A 15,957-nucleotide genomic window follows, 5' to 3' on the forward strand; every position below is an offset into this window, starting at 1 on the left:
AGGCCTATGATAACTGAATTTTTCAAATGTAACATAGGAACCCGACAGGGGGACAAATCCAGTTCCACAATTTTTGCTCTCTTTATTGATGAATTAGCACATATGCTTCGTGATAAATGTAACTCTGGGATTTTTATTACACAAGAAATTTACGATATTATTTGCCTCATGTTTGCTGATGATGTTGCAAGTTGTGCTGAAACGGCAGTAAGATTACAACAACAATTAAATGTTGTCGATGAATTTTGTAAAAATACTGGGATGGAAGTAAATTTAAATAAAACTGAAATTATGGTATTTAGAAATGGGGGACCGGTTAGACAATATGAAAATTGGCATTTTCGGGGTAGTACTCTTAAAGTAACTTCCGTTTACAAATATATGGGACTTTTATTTACACCAGGTTTATCATGGAGTGCAGCACAAGATAAATTATGTGCACAAGCACAACGTGCAATACTTTCTTTTTATAGTTATAAAAAACCATATGGTTATTTTCCAACAAACGAACTTTTCATTCTGTTTGATAGTATGGTTAAACCTATTTTATGCTATGGGTCACAGATATGGGGATACAAACTTGTTGATTCTATCGAGGCAGTTCAAAATAAATTTTGTAAAAAGCATTTAAGTGTAAAAAGGACAACAAATACATGTATAGTTTTAGGAGAATGTGGACGTTTGCCATTGTGTATAACTTATTTTGTTAATTGTATAAAATACTGGTGTAAATTGTTGACTATGCCAGATCATAGATATCCCAGACAATGTTATAAAATGTTGAAGTCCCTAGATGAGAGCGGTCGAAATTGTTGGGCATCAAAAGTAAAATCACTACTTTATACTTATGGTTTTGGATATGTGTGGCTTGCACAAGATATTGGAAATATAGACATATTTATTTTAACTTTTCGTCAACGGCTGAAAGATTGTTTTGAACAAAAATGGCATAATGATATAAATATTGCGTCCCGTTGTTACCATTATAATTTTTTTAAGAGTCAATTAAATCCTGAACGTTATCTTTACTGTGATATTCCAAGAAAATATATGGTTGCTCTTGCAAGGTTTCGATGTTCCTGTCACAAATTAACGATTGAAATGGGAAGACAAAATAATATACCACTTCATGAAAGAATATGTTTATTTTGTTTTAACCAAAATAATGTAACTGCTATTGATTGTGAATTTCATGCCTTTTTTCAATGTTCTAAGTATAATGACGTTCGAAATAATTATCCCTATAATTGGTATTCAAATGGTACTACAATTAACGATTTTTATTCGCTGATGAGTACACAAAATGAAGAAAATATTTATAAACTATCTCTGTTTGTATATCACTTGTTGAAAAGTACCAGCTCTTGACTTATTTTATTTTAATTTTATATGTTATGCAACTACATTCAATACATGTATACACTATAATATTTATACTGTTGTGTATTTTGGGCCGGAGGCCTTTATTTACTTAAATAAAATTGAGTTGAGTTTAGAGTTATGATCATAAATAGCAGTAAGTTACTCAAAGAAAAAGATTACATTTTTACTGTCATCGTGAGTCATAACTATATATGACAATGTGTCTTATTGTGTTTCCTTCGTTAAATAAAGTTTTCAAACATTTACATTTTAGTGAGCTAAATTCACAGAACATTAGTTATTTTTATTGAAACATACGTTTTAGGTGATTTGAATGTACTGTTCACTTTTGTTACAAAACTGTCAAAACAACTTGCGAATTATCCCAGTACTTGCAAAATGCAACGTTTGATATTACTTTTCTTAATTCATAATTAAATATACAATGTAGATAAATGTAATCAAATTACAAATATTTAAAATTAATTTGTTTAATGTTAGCTTTGTGTGCTGGACCGTTGTCCGTAGACCTTCTTTAACATGCAAACAAGATCTAAAACTAATCAAGCTTGAAAAAATTGCAATTGGTATGCGAGAAAATCTAAGTTTGGCAAAAATTTCTGAATTTGCACGACGTGTGTAAAACGCATTGTTACAAAATTGAAGCCCGATATGAAAATGTGTGTCAGTGTCTAAACAATATTTCTGTTTCTCAAGAAAAAATCTAAAATGTAATTTTCTATTATTCTTATAATACTTTCCTGTTTGATATTGTATTATTTTATGATCAATCAATTAAAGGTCTGACTATCAAAGTCTAGCTATTGCACTGAGATCTCTAGAGTATGTGAACAATGAGGAGGAATGGCTGCCTTGGGTAACTGCTCAAAAATGGATAGATTATATTGGATACAATATTGAAAGTACCGCAGAATTTGATAAATATAAGGTAAATTTTGACTATTATATTTGAGTCTATTGTAGTGATTTATTGTAATGTAATAGTGTGTATACAAGATATAATATGAATTAAGATTTATACCACGAAGAAATTTTATATTATTATTGTCGTTGTCGATAAGAAAAAAATGGTTGTTTAAAGTTGCCTTTTCATTGTTCTTGCTTATCTATAGTAGTTAAGATTAGTATTCCCGTAAAGAAACTCGTAAATGCCTTATATCGTAATAAAATCAACATATTACATGAATGAGGCGGATAAAATGAATGTCTTTGATATAAATACTTTGCTACAAAATATTCTATGGAAATCCTATTTTGTAAACTACATTTCGCTTTAAGAAATATTGTTTGGCAATATTTACCTGAGACTCATTATCTATCAGAAGTTTAATATTCGTTTCTTTCCGTAATTTATTACGATTTACTAATTGATTTTAATGATAGGAAACTTCTCGATACTTGATTTTGTTCTAACGTACCAATGGCCTAGTGCTAAGTACATGTATGATAGCATGGCAAAGCTGAAATTCGAATCCTTATAAAACTTTTTTTCAGATACCTTTTTTAATTACATGCATAAATCATTTCTTTAAATTCGTGTGTCAATTTTTTAAAACAATTGTAACGTTGACATATAGATGTACATGTATATGTAAATTTTCATTATTTTAATTTGTACAATCATACAATGGGTGATCGGCATGTACAAAAACTTAGTAGTCAAGTTTTGCAAAATTTAATATATACATATAAAGCAAATATAAATACAGTCAAACGTGTATTAAGCGACTGGGCAAGGGAAACACCAAAAACGGTCGCTTAATGAAACGGTCTCTTAAGACAGTCAGCATGATATAAAAGTCAAAATTTATAAATGACATCTTTTTTATTCGATGGGATTGTTTTTCAACTTCATTTTTATATAAATGTTGAATAATAAATACGCTTCGATAATCTAAACGGATGCAAATGTAAAAATAACGTTCTCATATTTATTGACAAAACAGTTTTGATCCATTACGTACATGTTTGACATTTTTTCCAGAATTTTTTAACTTCTCCGTTGTTTTTCTTTGTCTCCAACACGAAAACCCTATTAGTGAAGATGTTTTCTGTTGTGCATTTTTCATTTGAAATAAACAAACTACATCTATTTGTTACGATTAATTTAATGGCTGATCAAGTTCAAGGTCAATTCAATGCAGTCTAAATGTCAACAAGCGAAGCGTATACACCATCTCAGTATGGGCGGAGCGTTGCATTGTTTATCCGATATTATTGGATAATACACGTCACGCGTATACTTAACTTCATTTGCATACGCTAAAACGGTATGGGAAATAGAGTTTTTCACACGTTTATTGTTGTGTTTTGATTGCTGACACTTGTGACATAACGAGGTGGCGTTCTCTAAAAACACAATTACTTGACAGGTAAAAGTGGTCGTTTAATGAAAAGATTGATGTCAATAAGGTGACTTATTAGCGGTCGCTGGTCGCGTTGAGCAAAAGTCGCTTAATACATTAAAGATATAGAGAGAAAGTGGTCGTTTAAGACAAAAGTCGCTTAATACACGTGGTCGCATGGGCAACTTAGACTGTTCAATGTTTTATTAAGACCTTCAATTTGAAACTAAAAGTCTTAACTCCTTATCGCTAAGGCTAGTTAAACAAGTGTTGTGTTGGTAACTTTCAAGTTATACACAATGCATGTATACCGTTATGCCATACTTTAAAATCCGTATTTCGGAATCCGATGATTATCGACAAAAGGTCATTGAGAATGCAGTTGTCTCAGGTTAATATTACCAAACAATGCTTTACTTGTTTTTAACAATAATAACAGTTTTTGCTCCATTATTACAGGCATTTGTATTAGCCAAAGTTGAGAAGATATACACGACCCTTATTGTGAACACCAACAATTACACACACATACAATTGTACGTTGTATCTTTTTCACTACCATTTTTTCTTTTCCTTCGTTTAGCAAATTGGGATCCGCTTTGTGTCTTTAGATTCGCTGGTAGGAATTTTTAGCTACTTTTCAGAGATGTTAACGTTAATGAGATTATGTACAGAGAACAGGTTTGATTAATTCGAAAAAAAAACACATCTTATTCTTATTGTATGAAACTACAAAACCAGATATTTGGCGTCGAATTGCAATGAAGACCACTACAAAACTGATGCCAATCGTGCCCCATTGGCCACGTTTTGGGTAGTCTAGTACTTCAACAGAACATAATATCGATCATTACACTGAGGTCAAAATTGACCCTGCACTGTGGATCACTTGTTTTATTAAGTCTTCATAAATGTATATGAAAACATACCGAGCACTATAATGCCATAAGCTTATCTATTTGGTATGTAGCACTGTCTGGTAAACCTCTACATAAGTTTTGTGAATCATGCACCTTGGGTCAAAAAATGCCGGTGTCATTTAGTATCAGAATAATAATTAAGATAAAAATATTTTAAATAAAAACATGAGTAGCTATCTTCTTCTATTAAAATATTATTTTGGTTGCATGTAAAAATCAATCGAGAGTATATTGCCTCGCTATGGAGGTTATCAGGTTATAGGTATAAAATTGTGCCACATTCCAAACTTTAAAGTATATATATATATTTCAAAGCATTGCACTTTGCACGACTTATATTTAATTGTTTTTTGACATTAATATGCTTCATATTGGTGTGTACAGATGTTTATCGTAATATGGCACGGACATAATGTCTTTTAAGGAAACTTAAGAAAGATGCATTAAAATTAAATATTTTTGTAAAGATTCCTTCATTTTTGTATACTAAAAAACAAAAAGTGATCGCTTTCTTCTGTTCATTCATATTATGGACACAATAAAAAAAGTAAGAGAAAGAAGGGTGATAGACAAACCAAACATTTTAAAATTTTAAAACCGATTTTGCCTAGGAATGTTACGGTACATACTGGAAAAGGTTATTATACATTGATACGTTATGTACATGTAGGATCAGAGTATACTAATATACTGATTTTACTAAATAGTATGTAAATAACGTTGTAATTGCAGGTTATTGAAAGACATTATATATGATATTGGATGCTCTTATGGATTGCCGTTATGTGTTAATGCGACGATACAGGAAATAGCTGCCTGGAGCCTTGATCCTGAAAACTTGTAACTACATTAATTTTATCGGCTATTGCTCTATGAGATTTATGCATTATTGCAATATATTTATATTATTATTGAAATGGCTATATTTTATACAACTTATGCACATTAGCTTTCATTTACTTTTCATCTAACTATCGCAATGTATTAATATTAACAATAAGATGCAACGCTAACAGTCATGCTACATTTCGACATGTGGTTGTCAACTACTCAATATGATACCGCCGCTTGGTTTTATCAATACATATAAATATTCATTACATTTGCAATATAATATTTTTTTCATTGTGTGTATATGTAACAGAAATTAAATTTATTCACTTTCTGTAAATCTTACTCAATGATAAAACAAACATTTATCATGTATGCTAGTTTGTTTTATACAATCACAGGTCCGATGAAGCCATTGATGAAGTAGCGTATTGTCAAGCATTATCTGATGTGAATTCAAGTTACTGGGAATTCGTTTTTGAACAGTATAAGAGTAATAATGACAGTAAAATAAGGAAACGTCGTAGAGGTGCATTAGCTTGCAGCTATAACGAGGACAATCTTGAAAGGTATTGTCTCTCCTTCTCAACAAAAAAGAAACGATATAATATTCATGTAAAACAGGCGGTATGCAAACATAATCGAGACATGCCTAAAACAACGATTGCAAACACAAATATGCCTGCCATGCAATAAAGGAAAATAAATTAATTCTTGCAAACGAAAATATGGTTAACTTTGGATTTAAATATTTTGTTTCTATGACTTGAACATGAAATAGTTAAAATTTACACAAATAATTAGCAACGATTTAAACTCTTTAAATGTATATTAGTCAAAAGAGAAAACGTAAAGTAATTTATTAGTTTAAAGTTTGTTCATGGTGCCTCAAAAGGTGAACCGTACTAAATTTATATCGCTTAGACGGCTTACATGTCAAAATTATTTCCATTCACAATAATCTGAAATTAGTTATTTATTTCAGGCTTTTAGAGTTTGGTAAAAATACGTCAGTTCCGGAAGCTGTGAATATAGCGTATGCTCTGGGGAGACATCCTGCTGGTCGGTAAGATGAAATTTGAAATACTCGTCTTTTTTCACTGTTTCAATGAATATTTTCTATAGTGAACTTTGCACATGTCATCAAAACATATGATATGTCAGCAGGAGAATGGGCAAAGAGGACGTTCTTAATAAATCTATTTCTATCATTTAATTTTTATTTCAGTAAATAAAAAATATATTTACAACAACATTTACATTTGTGATTTTAATACTAAAGCGAAAATATGATATCAGCAAATAACTACTGGTTTCCACCGATACTTCTCTATATACGTTATAGTAAATCACATACATTTGAGGATGGATTCCACAAAAATATGGTTCAACACTTAAAAAAAACACTTTCCAAGTCAAATGAAGGTATATAATACAAAAATTATCAGCTGTCAATGAATTGTACCGCCATTGAAACTACTAGTTCAAAAAGTGTTTGTTGCAGGTGCGCAGAACATCTTTAATCCCTACGACCAGACCATACACTGATTAACGTCTAAACACACCTGACATCAAATGAAACCGACATAGATGCAATTAATACATATAAAATATGTCCAATCAAACTAAGGATAATTGACAATGAATAAATCGATCTTTTAGTATTACCACTAAATACACATTTCCATAACATTTTTCGAATGTTAAAAAGGTGGAGTCACTGCAAATTGATATCAATTTATTGTAACTTTTCATTTTCCTTTAGACATTAGTTTAAACATATTTTAGTTCTATAATATTCTATATTTATACATATACAAAACAAATTAAACATTTTTATATTCACGAAAAGGATTAGAACGAAATACTTCTCGTTTTTAGTGTCTTTCTTTAATATGTTGAGTTTTGTACTATATCAAAATATTAAAAAGTATGAAAATGGGGAATATAAATATTTTGCAGAAGATGAAGATGCGAAAATGTATAACAAGTTAGAAACCAAATAGCAATCAAAAATGACTGAAAAGTACTGATAAATGTGATGTTGTTACTAACAAAAACAATACATAAATAGCAAATTGGACTAATTAAGGGAATAAAGAATGAGTGTCTTACAAAAATTACATCATAGAAATCGTTTTGTTATGGATATGTTATTAAGAACATACTTGAAAATAGTGGCATTATCTGTATCAGGGATATCTGGGTTGCCAAAGAGAAGAATATTAGGAGTAATGTTGACATTGTTACGTCTTTGAAATAGCTTTTGTCTGTATTTGGTCAAATTTGAGCATTCAAAGAAATAGTGGAAATTAGTTTCTATTTGTCCGCACTTCCATAACGGTGTAGGGAACATAATTTATAATTTAAAGAAAAAGGTGATTGTTTAAGAAGCTTTTTTGTGCGTAATTTTGCAAGTAATATTTCAAGTTTCCTATTATCATGATAGAAGTATTTTGAGGGCACATTTCTTGTTACGTTGTAGATAACTTTTGAACATTGAAAGTGTTGGAAATTTCGTATGTTAAGATGTAGATGTTTCCACTCACTTATGACAGTTGGGAAAAGAATTAAAAATATAATAAAGTTCTGGCTGATATATCGCTTGTGTCATTTGAGTTCCTTAAGTTGTAGCGAGTGTTGTGGGATGATTTGGTATAGGCGAAGCCAGGTATTCAGTTGCTATGTCATATTTAAGTTTGAAAAAATGTCTATGGTTATGACGCCTCTACTCTAATGCTTCCCAACTGCTTTTATTTTTGAGATTTTCTGTAGAAACAAGCTTTGTTGCACCCGATACTATTCTAGCACATTCGTTTTAAATACTAAAAGATCAAGTTCATAATGAGATGCATTTCCCAATACAACGTCAGCATATTCGAGAATTGGTCTTATAAACGACGTATAAAGTATTTCTAAAGATTTACAATCTAATACAACTTTTAATTTTCACATTATGATAACCGTTTCCAGGCTTTATCACCAATATATTTATTATGTGAGTGACATTTTTAATTTTTAGGTAAAAATAAATCCATTGTTAGATAAGAATAAATCCAAGTGTTTATGGTCAATTACTTCTGGTATATTTTGGTGGTTAAGCAGTTTGGAGTGGTTGGTGATAACTGTTTCTTTTTCTGTAGATGATAAGTAATTCTGACTTTAGATGGATTAAAAGTGACAAGCCATTTGTCTGCACACGCAGTATGTTTTTGAATATCTAATTGTATTTTTAAGCTGCAATTTGTGGATTTTCAATGAATAGATAGAGACTGGTATTATCAACAAAGAGGTTAATCTTTAACAATGTCATATATATATATATATTAAATTAGAAAAAGCAAAGGTCTTGAAGGACCTCAAGAACACCCCAAAAAGATTTTGAATCTGTTAAAACAACCGGCTGATGTCTAGATTTTATATGGTCTCGAAACCAGTCCAACAAATTGCCAAATATACCATACTATTTTAGTTTACAAAGAATGCCTTTACGCAAGACCTTATCAAATGTCTTGCTTATGTCAAAGAATATAACTCTAGCTTCAAGGCCATTATAGAGTGCTTTACAAAAAGTGTCATAGATATATACAAGTAGATTTACAGTTGAATCCCAAACATCAGACATTTGGAAAAATATTCTGACAAGAAATCAGCACATAGTATATTCGAAGTTTTTGAAATCGAATTTATTTCAGATACTATTAAACCCCTATTGGTAGTCTTTAGTTATTTAACATGTACACAGTAATATGTCTATGTTTTTTAAGACTAATTTTTAGTTTATCATGGGGAAAATGATTTTATAGGGTTCTAAACTATTGCATACTATTGCAAAAAGAACATAGAGATTTAACAATAAACTACTGCATGGTTTGCAAGAATAAAAATGATATATACAAAAACTTTCTCAAATAAGACAGTTAACAAATTGTTTGGTACTTAATCATGTATTTATAAAACAACCATTGGAATACGATTGTATTTTAAACTCATGCAAAATAGGGCATTTATCGACATTGTGTTGTTGTTGAATTTATTTTGTTACTGTTTTATTCTATAGACACTGTATCATATTCTGTTACAGACCGTTTGCCTGGAATTATGTGTTATCAGTCTGGGACACCTGGCTTGAGTTAGTATAGTTAGATTATAAAATTTAATTTGGTGTTTCTGTTTCACGAAGCAAACTTAGATTGTTGTATTGAAAATTATTGTAAATATCGTGATGTTCAACAATAATTAACAAGACATCATTGGTCACACGTATACAAAAAAAACACCTTGTGCTAAATATATTTAACAACGGATTTTTGTTCCATGCGAGAATCTCTGACTTACTGAGACAGGTACATAGACCTGTTCTTACTCGTTGGTGAGCAAAGGAAGGGTCAAGGAGGATAAAATTTATCTGGAAATAATGATCCCTCGGAAGCATTAAAAACGGCAAAATTACATGAAAATTGAATTTAGATTTCTTGGCCATAATAACTACTTATTTGAATCCCAATGATGACATTAAAGCTTCGTGCAAGTAAGGTAAACAACTTGCAGAAAGTTCAATGTGAGATATGCTAATGATGTTGATACATTTGAATATGTTTAAAAGTTTTAAAGCGGGCTCTCTTATTTTATTTAATGAATTACATATCACTAGAAATTTTACGAAAAGATAAGCTATAGATTACTTTCTGCACATTTTAGGAAGTACTCACAATTTGATGTTGGGTATAATATATACCAGATCATAAAAGAATTTTCCACAGATGAAGAATTAACAAAGGTAATTTTTGAACTTTGACAACAAATTTTGTCGCACTATTTAGTTTTGAAAAGAAAATGCCCTACAACCGTTCCCTATATTTATATTTAGGGGATCACCCACAGTCAACCACGAAAGTTTACTGTTTAAAGTAAATTAAATTGTTTTGTTGTTAATACTTTATTAAAACATTCAATCGAAGATTATAATGTTATACATCAAATCTAAAAGGTACATGCCGCCTCGCGAGTGGTTTTTTTTTGTAAAGTTAATGTTTTATGGGCAAATTTGTTTTCGCAACACATTAAAATGGTTAATTTTCTGCTGTCAGCTTAGTAGGATAACTTATCCATATCACAGACTTTACAATTTGAAAAACAACACTATCGTATCGTAAGCTGATTTACAAAAGTACCCTTTTGGGGTTGTTTTTTTGTTGTTCTTTTTTCACCCTTATGGGTTATTTTCAGGAACAGTTTACTCAGAATCGAACATTTTGATACTTTATTCCAAACTATTCTTTGTTACTCTCATTTAACTGGGCAGTTGCTATGCTTCATTCAGTCAATATGTAGCATTTTTCTTCAGAAAGGGTGGGGGTAACTGTAATAAGCATAGGGTCTAAAGGACGGTCCATGAATTTGAAATCAAATTTAGTATTGTTTACGTTAAATTATATGCTTTTTTACTATGTTTAAAAAATCTGTTTAGATTTTCCTTTTCTATCTGTGTAAAAAATGAAGAAACTACAGGAAAAGTCTTTATTTATGTTAAATACATTTTAATGTAAATTGTTCGAATAGTATGTCAAATTATAAAGATTACTTGAACAAAATTAAATTAAATTTCACATGAACATGAATATCATCAAAATTAAATGCACGTGAAATCAAAATGCTTTTCCAATTAAAACATTTATTTATCTTATTTGATTAATTACAAAAGGTTGAAGTTTTCATTATTTTCTGTTACTTATATAAACGTACTTTAATTCCTTGGTAATAGTTTGAGAGCTTTCTAGAAGATGTGAAAGACGACATTGATGATAAACGAACCATTAACTATTTTCTACAACTGGCCCTTGAAGATATGAAAAGATGGAATGACTGGCTTGACACTAACCTATCATCAGTCCAGTCATGGCTGACTGGACTGGGATATTAGAACTTCTAAGGTAAAACATTTAATTTATACGTCTAGTAGAACTAAATAAGTAATTATAAAAATAACAATTATTATTCCAAATTAAAACAAAAACTTATTTTTATGAGCAATTTTTTTAATCAATTTAATATTAAACTGAGATCTTATACCTTATATTTGTCACTCATATTACTCTCGGACTGACCCCAAAGTAAACAAGAGGGCCATGATGGCCCTAGATCGCTCACCTGAATTATCAAACTCATCCAAACAATTACCTAGACAAGCATTCTGACCAAGTCTCATGACAGGTGAGTCAAAAATGTGACCACTACAGTGTTAACAAGGATTATCCATATTTGAGCAGTGCGACCTAGTTTTTTACCCAGGTGACACATATTCAAACTTGACCTAGAAATCATCAAAACAAACTTTCAGACCAATTTCCAGGATACTTGGATCAAAACAGTAGCAACTAGAGTGTTAACAAGATTTTTCTATTTTTAGCTCCGGTGACCTAGTTTCAACAATGCGATTTCGAACTCATCAAAGCAATTACCTAGACAAACATCCTGACCAAGTTTGATGATAATTGAGTCGAAAATGTGACCACTAGAATGTTAACAAGGTTTTTCCATATTTGGGGCGGTGTGACCTAGTTTTTCATCCAAGATGACCCATGTTCGATCTTGACTTAGAAATCATCAAAACAAACTTTTCAGACCAATTAACAGAATATTTGGATCACAACAGTAGCCACTAGAGAGTGTTAACAAGATTTTTTCTATTTTTTAGCTCCTGTGACCTAGTTTTTCATCGGAAATGTCCCATGTTCGATTTATTCCCAGCAATGACCTAGACAAGTTTCCTGACCAAGTTTGATGACAATTGAGTCAAAATTGTGACCACTACAGTGTTAACAAGGTTTTTCTATTTTTAGCTCCTGTGACCTAGTTTTTCATCCGAGATGACCCATGTTCGAACTCATCCGAGCTATCAACCTAGACAAGCATCTTGATCAAGTTTGATGATGATTGATGCAAAAATGTGACCGCTAAAGTGTTAACAAGGTTTTTCTATTTTTAGCTCTGGTGACCTACTTTTTCATCCGAGATGACCCATGTTCGAACTCATCCAAGCTATCAACTAGATAAGCATCCTGACCAAGTTTGATGATGATTGATGCAAAAATGTGACCACTAGAGTGTTCACAAGGTTTTTCTATTTATAGCTCCGGTGACCTAGTTTTTCATCCGAGATGACCCATATTCGAACTCATCCGAGCTATTATCTAAACAAGCATCCTGACAAAGTTTGATGATGATTGGGTCAAAAATGTGACCACTAGAGTGTTCACAAGGTTTTTCTATTTTTAGCTCCTGTGACCTAGTTTTTCATCAGAGATGACCCATGTTCGAACTCATCCAAGCAATTGACTAGACAAGCATTCTGACCAAGTTTGATGATGATTGGTTCAAAAATGTGACCACTAGAGTGTTCACAAGGTTTTTTCTATTTATAGCTCCTGTGACCTACTTTTTCATCCGAGATGACCCATGTTCGAACTCATCCAAGCTATCACCTAGACAAACATCCTGACCAAGTTTGATGATGATTGGGTCAAAAATGTGACCTCTAGAGTGTTCACAAGGTTTTTCTATTTTTAGCTCTTGTGACCTAGTTTTTCATCCGAGATGACCCATGTTCGAACTCATCCGAGCTTTCAACTAGATAAGCATCCTGACCAAGTTTGATGATGATTGAGGCAAAAATGGCGACCGCTAGAGTGTTCACAAGTAATTGTGGACGGCCGGACGGACGACGGACGACGGACGACGGACATTCACCGATCCTAAAAGCTCACCCTGAGCAAGCTCAGGTGAGCTAATAATTTTAGCACAACTGAACACGGGTTCATTCCGATATTCCCCGCGTGTATGTGTGCAATGCCATTAAAATTTTCCATATAAAATATACTACTACACAAATTTAAACAAATTTTTGTACGTTATTTCAAATTTCGAAATCTTCCTCTTAACACAACACATTTAAAGATTAAAAAAAACAGTTCTCAAAGCAGCCTTTTGTTGTTATTATTTATTAATTAATTTATTTTTAAATATCTTTGCAAATGAGTATATATGAATTCTTATTATTGTATTTTGTATCAATAAAGATGTTAACAACAATAAAACACAAATTGTAATTTCAGATAAGATGGAGTTTTTGAAGCAGGTTGGAGACAGTTGGCAGTTCTAACGATCCATTGTTTGCAAGATCTTTAAAAAAACACACAATATTATTTCTGTTTTAACATTGAATATTTATTCTCGAATTAGTTTTATTCTATGACGACGTTCTATTGTTATGGTACAAAAAATAGATACAGTATTTATGTGGCTGTCTGATTCTCAATAAACATCACAAAAATTATAGTTTTGTATTTTAAATGAGTTTAAAGAACCCTTGAACACTTTTTATCAATTAGAAAAAGAAAAAAAAACTTTGCAAGTTATATATTATTATATTGTGATGTGAAATCATAATGCTGTGACCTAAAGCGAAAGCAAAAGAGGAACACACACTTTTTTTAACAACGATATAAAAGCTAGTATCACTAGCAAAATTACTTTATTGTTATGACTACGGAAACGTTAAAGGGCCTCCATTTAGTGCGATCGTTAAGTGTAAGACGTCTTCTTTTTGTTTGATTTGATTAGATGTTTGAGCACAAATCAATTCATTTTATTCACAAAGACTAGGTCATATTTGTCATTCTAAGTCACTTATCTCAAAACGTTTGAGACTTTTTGTCCAGGCGAAATTTTGTCAAAAAGACAAATGTTTTACAAAAGACGAAAAGATACATTTTTGTCTGCACAAAAACGACAAGTATATCGAGAAAAGGTTTGGCGAAATAAAAGTTTTTGTTTTTTTTTGTTGTTTTTTTTATGGAATAAATTGATGTTAAACGTCTAATTAAATCGAATTAAAATCAGTCTACTTACATGTGATGATCTCACTTATTGGAGGGCTTTTTCTGTATATGACTTACCTATAACTCGCATCAGTTAGCTGTGCTTGGTTATGACGATGATGAAGGATCTCTATTTACATATTTATCAAATCCTTAAAATTACACACATACATCATATTTAGTTTCGATGTCTTTCTTATTGCAAGCCAGTATAGTCGAATGACATTAAAACCCGATCATGATTCATCAATGGCCACATTGTGTATCAATAATTTCATATTTTAGATATGTCTTATCACATTTTGATAGACAATCTAATGTACATAGCTTAGGGAGTGGTGGCGTAGTGGTTAAGGTGTCTGCCTTTCACCCCATGGATCATGGGATCTAGCCGTGCTGTTTCTTCGTATGACACTAGTACTGGTTGAATCCTGGAAGATGACTCGAAAATGATCAATTTATATTGCTAGAATTTGTTTCACTATCGAGCTTAAATGAAATGAATACGTTGAACCTATAGCTAGTCATGGCTCATTTGTTCAAATGACAATGCCATGAAGTTATCAAAGTATGCACCGAATCTATTTATCTAATACATACACCAATATCCGTAATATGTTAGAAGTAAATGGAAATTGTTAAGTAAAGGCAACTAAGTTTGTTTCAGCAGTAGTTTTTGTAGATTTTTGGTTAATAGTGTCAGTAATAAGATCGACATTGACAATTATCTTGTAATTAAGCAAACACACGTTGATAAAGATACGACAGCTTGCGATACCTATTACAGAATACGTTGATTGCATGTGAAAATGACACAAATTAAATCACATAGAATACAATGTATATTGTAATAATAAAGGAACATATGGAGCATACTAGTAACAATAACCTTTGTCCCTAGATTGTTCAGAAATATTATTCAATAACCGTTCGCCTACAGCCAGATGTATCTTTGTCATGAATCTGACGACTTTTCTCGAAATCCGTACCGATTCATGCCTTTATATATAAGCTTCAGGTATCCTTGAAAGATCTCTAAGTATCTTATGATAAGGAATCGCAAAAATGTTTTCTTAATGAGAGTTTCTCCGTCTACCTGCCTTTCGGTCTGCCTTCTTGCCTACTTAACGCGTGTGTAATGTGGCGAGTGTCGACTAGCATTTCACTCGCGTATTTGTTTATACCAGGAGCCATTCTATTTTACCTGTTCTGTCAGTCTTCAATCTTCAAACCAAACGTACTATCTATTTTTCTTGCATAAATTGTTTAATACGTATTACTGAGGTGAAATCTAGATTAACATTGGCAAAAGTATCTTCAAATAGCTCATAAGGCCCCTTTGAATAATTAACATACTCATGCAGAACATTATTAAAAAAAACGTGTAACATGTAGAGGACACTTGAAATGGGATCGTTAAATTCAGAGGTATAAACTTGTTACACCTCTGTATGATAACTATAACGTTTCGATATTCCACACGTTTGATATCTTATTAGAAATCTGTAAAAGTGGATAACCCTCGAGTGGAATGAAAAATGCAATATTAAGTTCGGTTTTATTGAGTCTGTTCATGAGAAACAATGTAATGTGGAACAA

At 31.5% G+C, this 15,957-nt stretch overlaps 1 protein-coding gene across 1 annotated transcript; it reads left to right on the plus strand.

Moving 5' to 3' along the window:
* The first annotated feature begins 304 nt into the window (after positions 1 to 304).
* Positions 305 to 13,790, plus strand: LOC132731443 (aminopeptidase N-like). Its single transcript, XM_060717628.1, has 10 exons — positions 305 to 315; positions 2,164 to 2,311; positions 4,188 to 4,264; positions 5,381 to 5,488; positions 5,881 to 6,048; positions 6,465 to 6,545; positions 9,564 to 9,611; positions 10,181 to 10,259; positions 11,244 to 11,412; positions 13,594 to 13,790. Exons 1-9 carry the CDS (start codon positions 305 to 307, stop codon positions 11,400 to 11,402), a joined length of 879 nt encoding a protein of 292 aa, XP_060573611.1. The 3' UTR covers positions 11,403 to 11,412; positions 13,594 to 13,790.
* The last annotated feature ends 2,167 nt before the right edge of the window (positions 13,791 to 15,957 follow it).

This window comes from Ruditapes philippinarum, unplaced genomic scaffold, assembly GCF_026571515.1.
Source record: "Ruditapes philippinarum isolate M1 unplaced genomic scaffold, ASM2657151v2 ctg2332_1_1_1_1, whole genome shotgun sequence".
NCBI classification, from domain to species: Eukaryota; Metazoa; Mollusca; class Bivalvia; order Venerida; family Veneridae; genus Ruditapes; species Ruditapes philippinarum.

Excerpts from the sequence above, each read along its gene's own strand:
- LOC132731443 (XM_060717628.1), top strand. Across the intron at positions 6,049-6,464 it reads AACGAGGACAATCTTGAAAG|GCTTTTAGAGTTTGGTAAAA; the intron begins GTATTGTCTCTC and ends TATTTATTTCAG. Across the intron at positions 10,260-11,243 it reads CAGATGAAGAATTAACAAAG|TTTGAGAGCTTTCTAGAAGA; the intron begins GTAATTTTTGAA and ends CCTTGGTAATAG.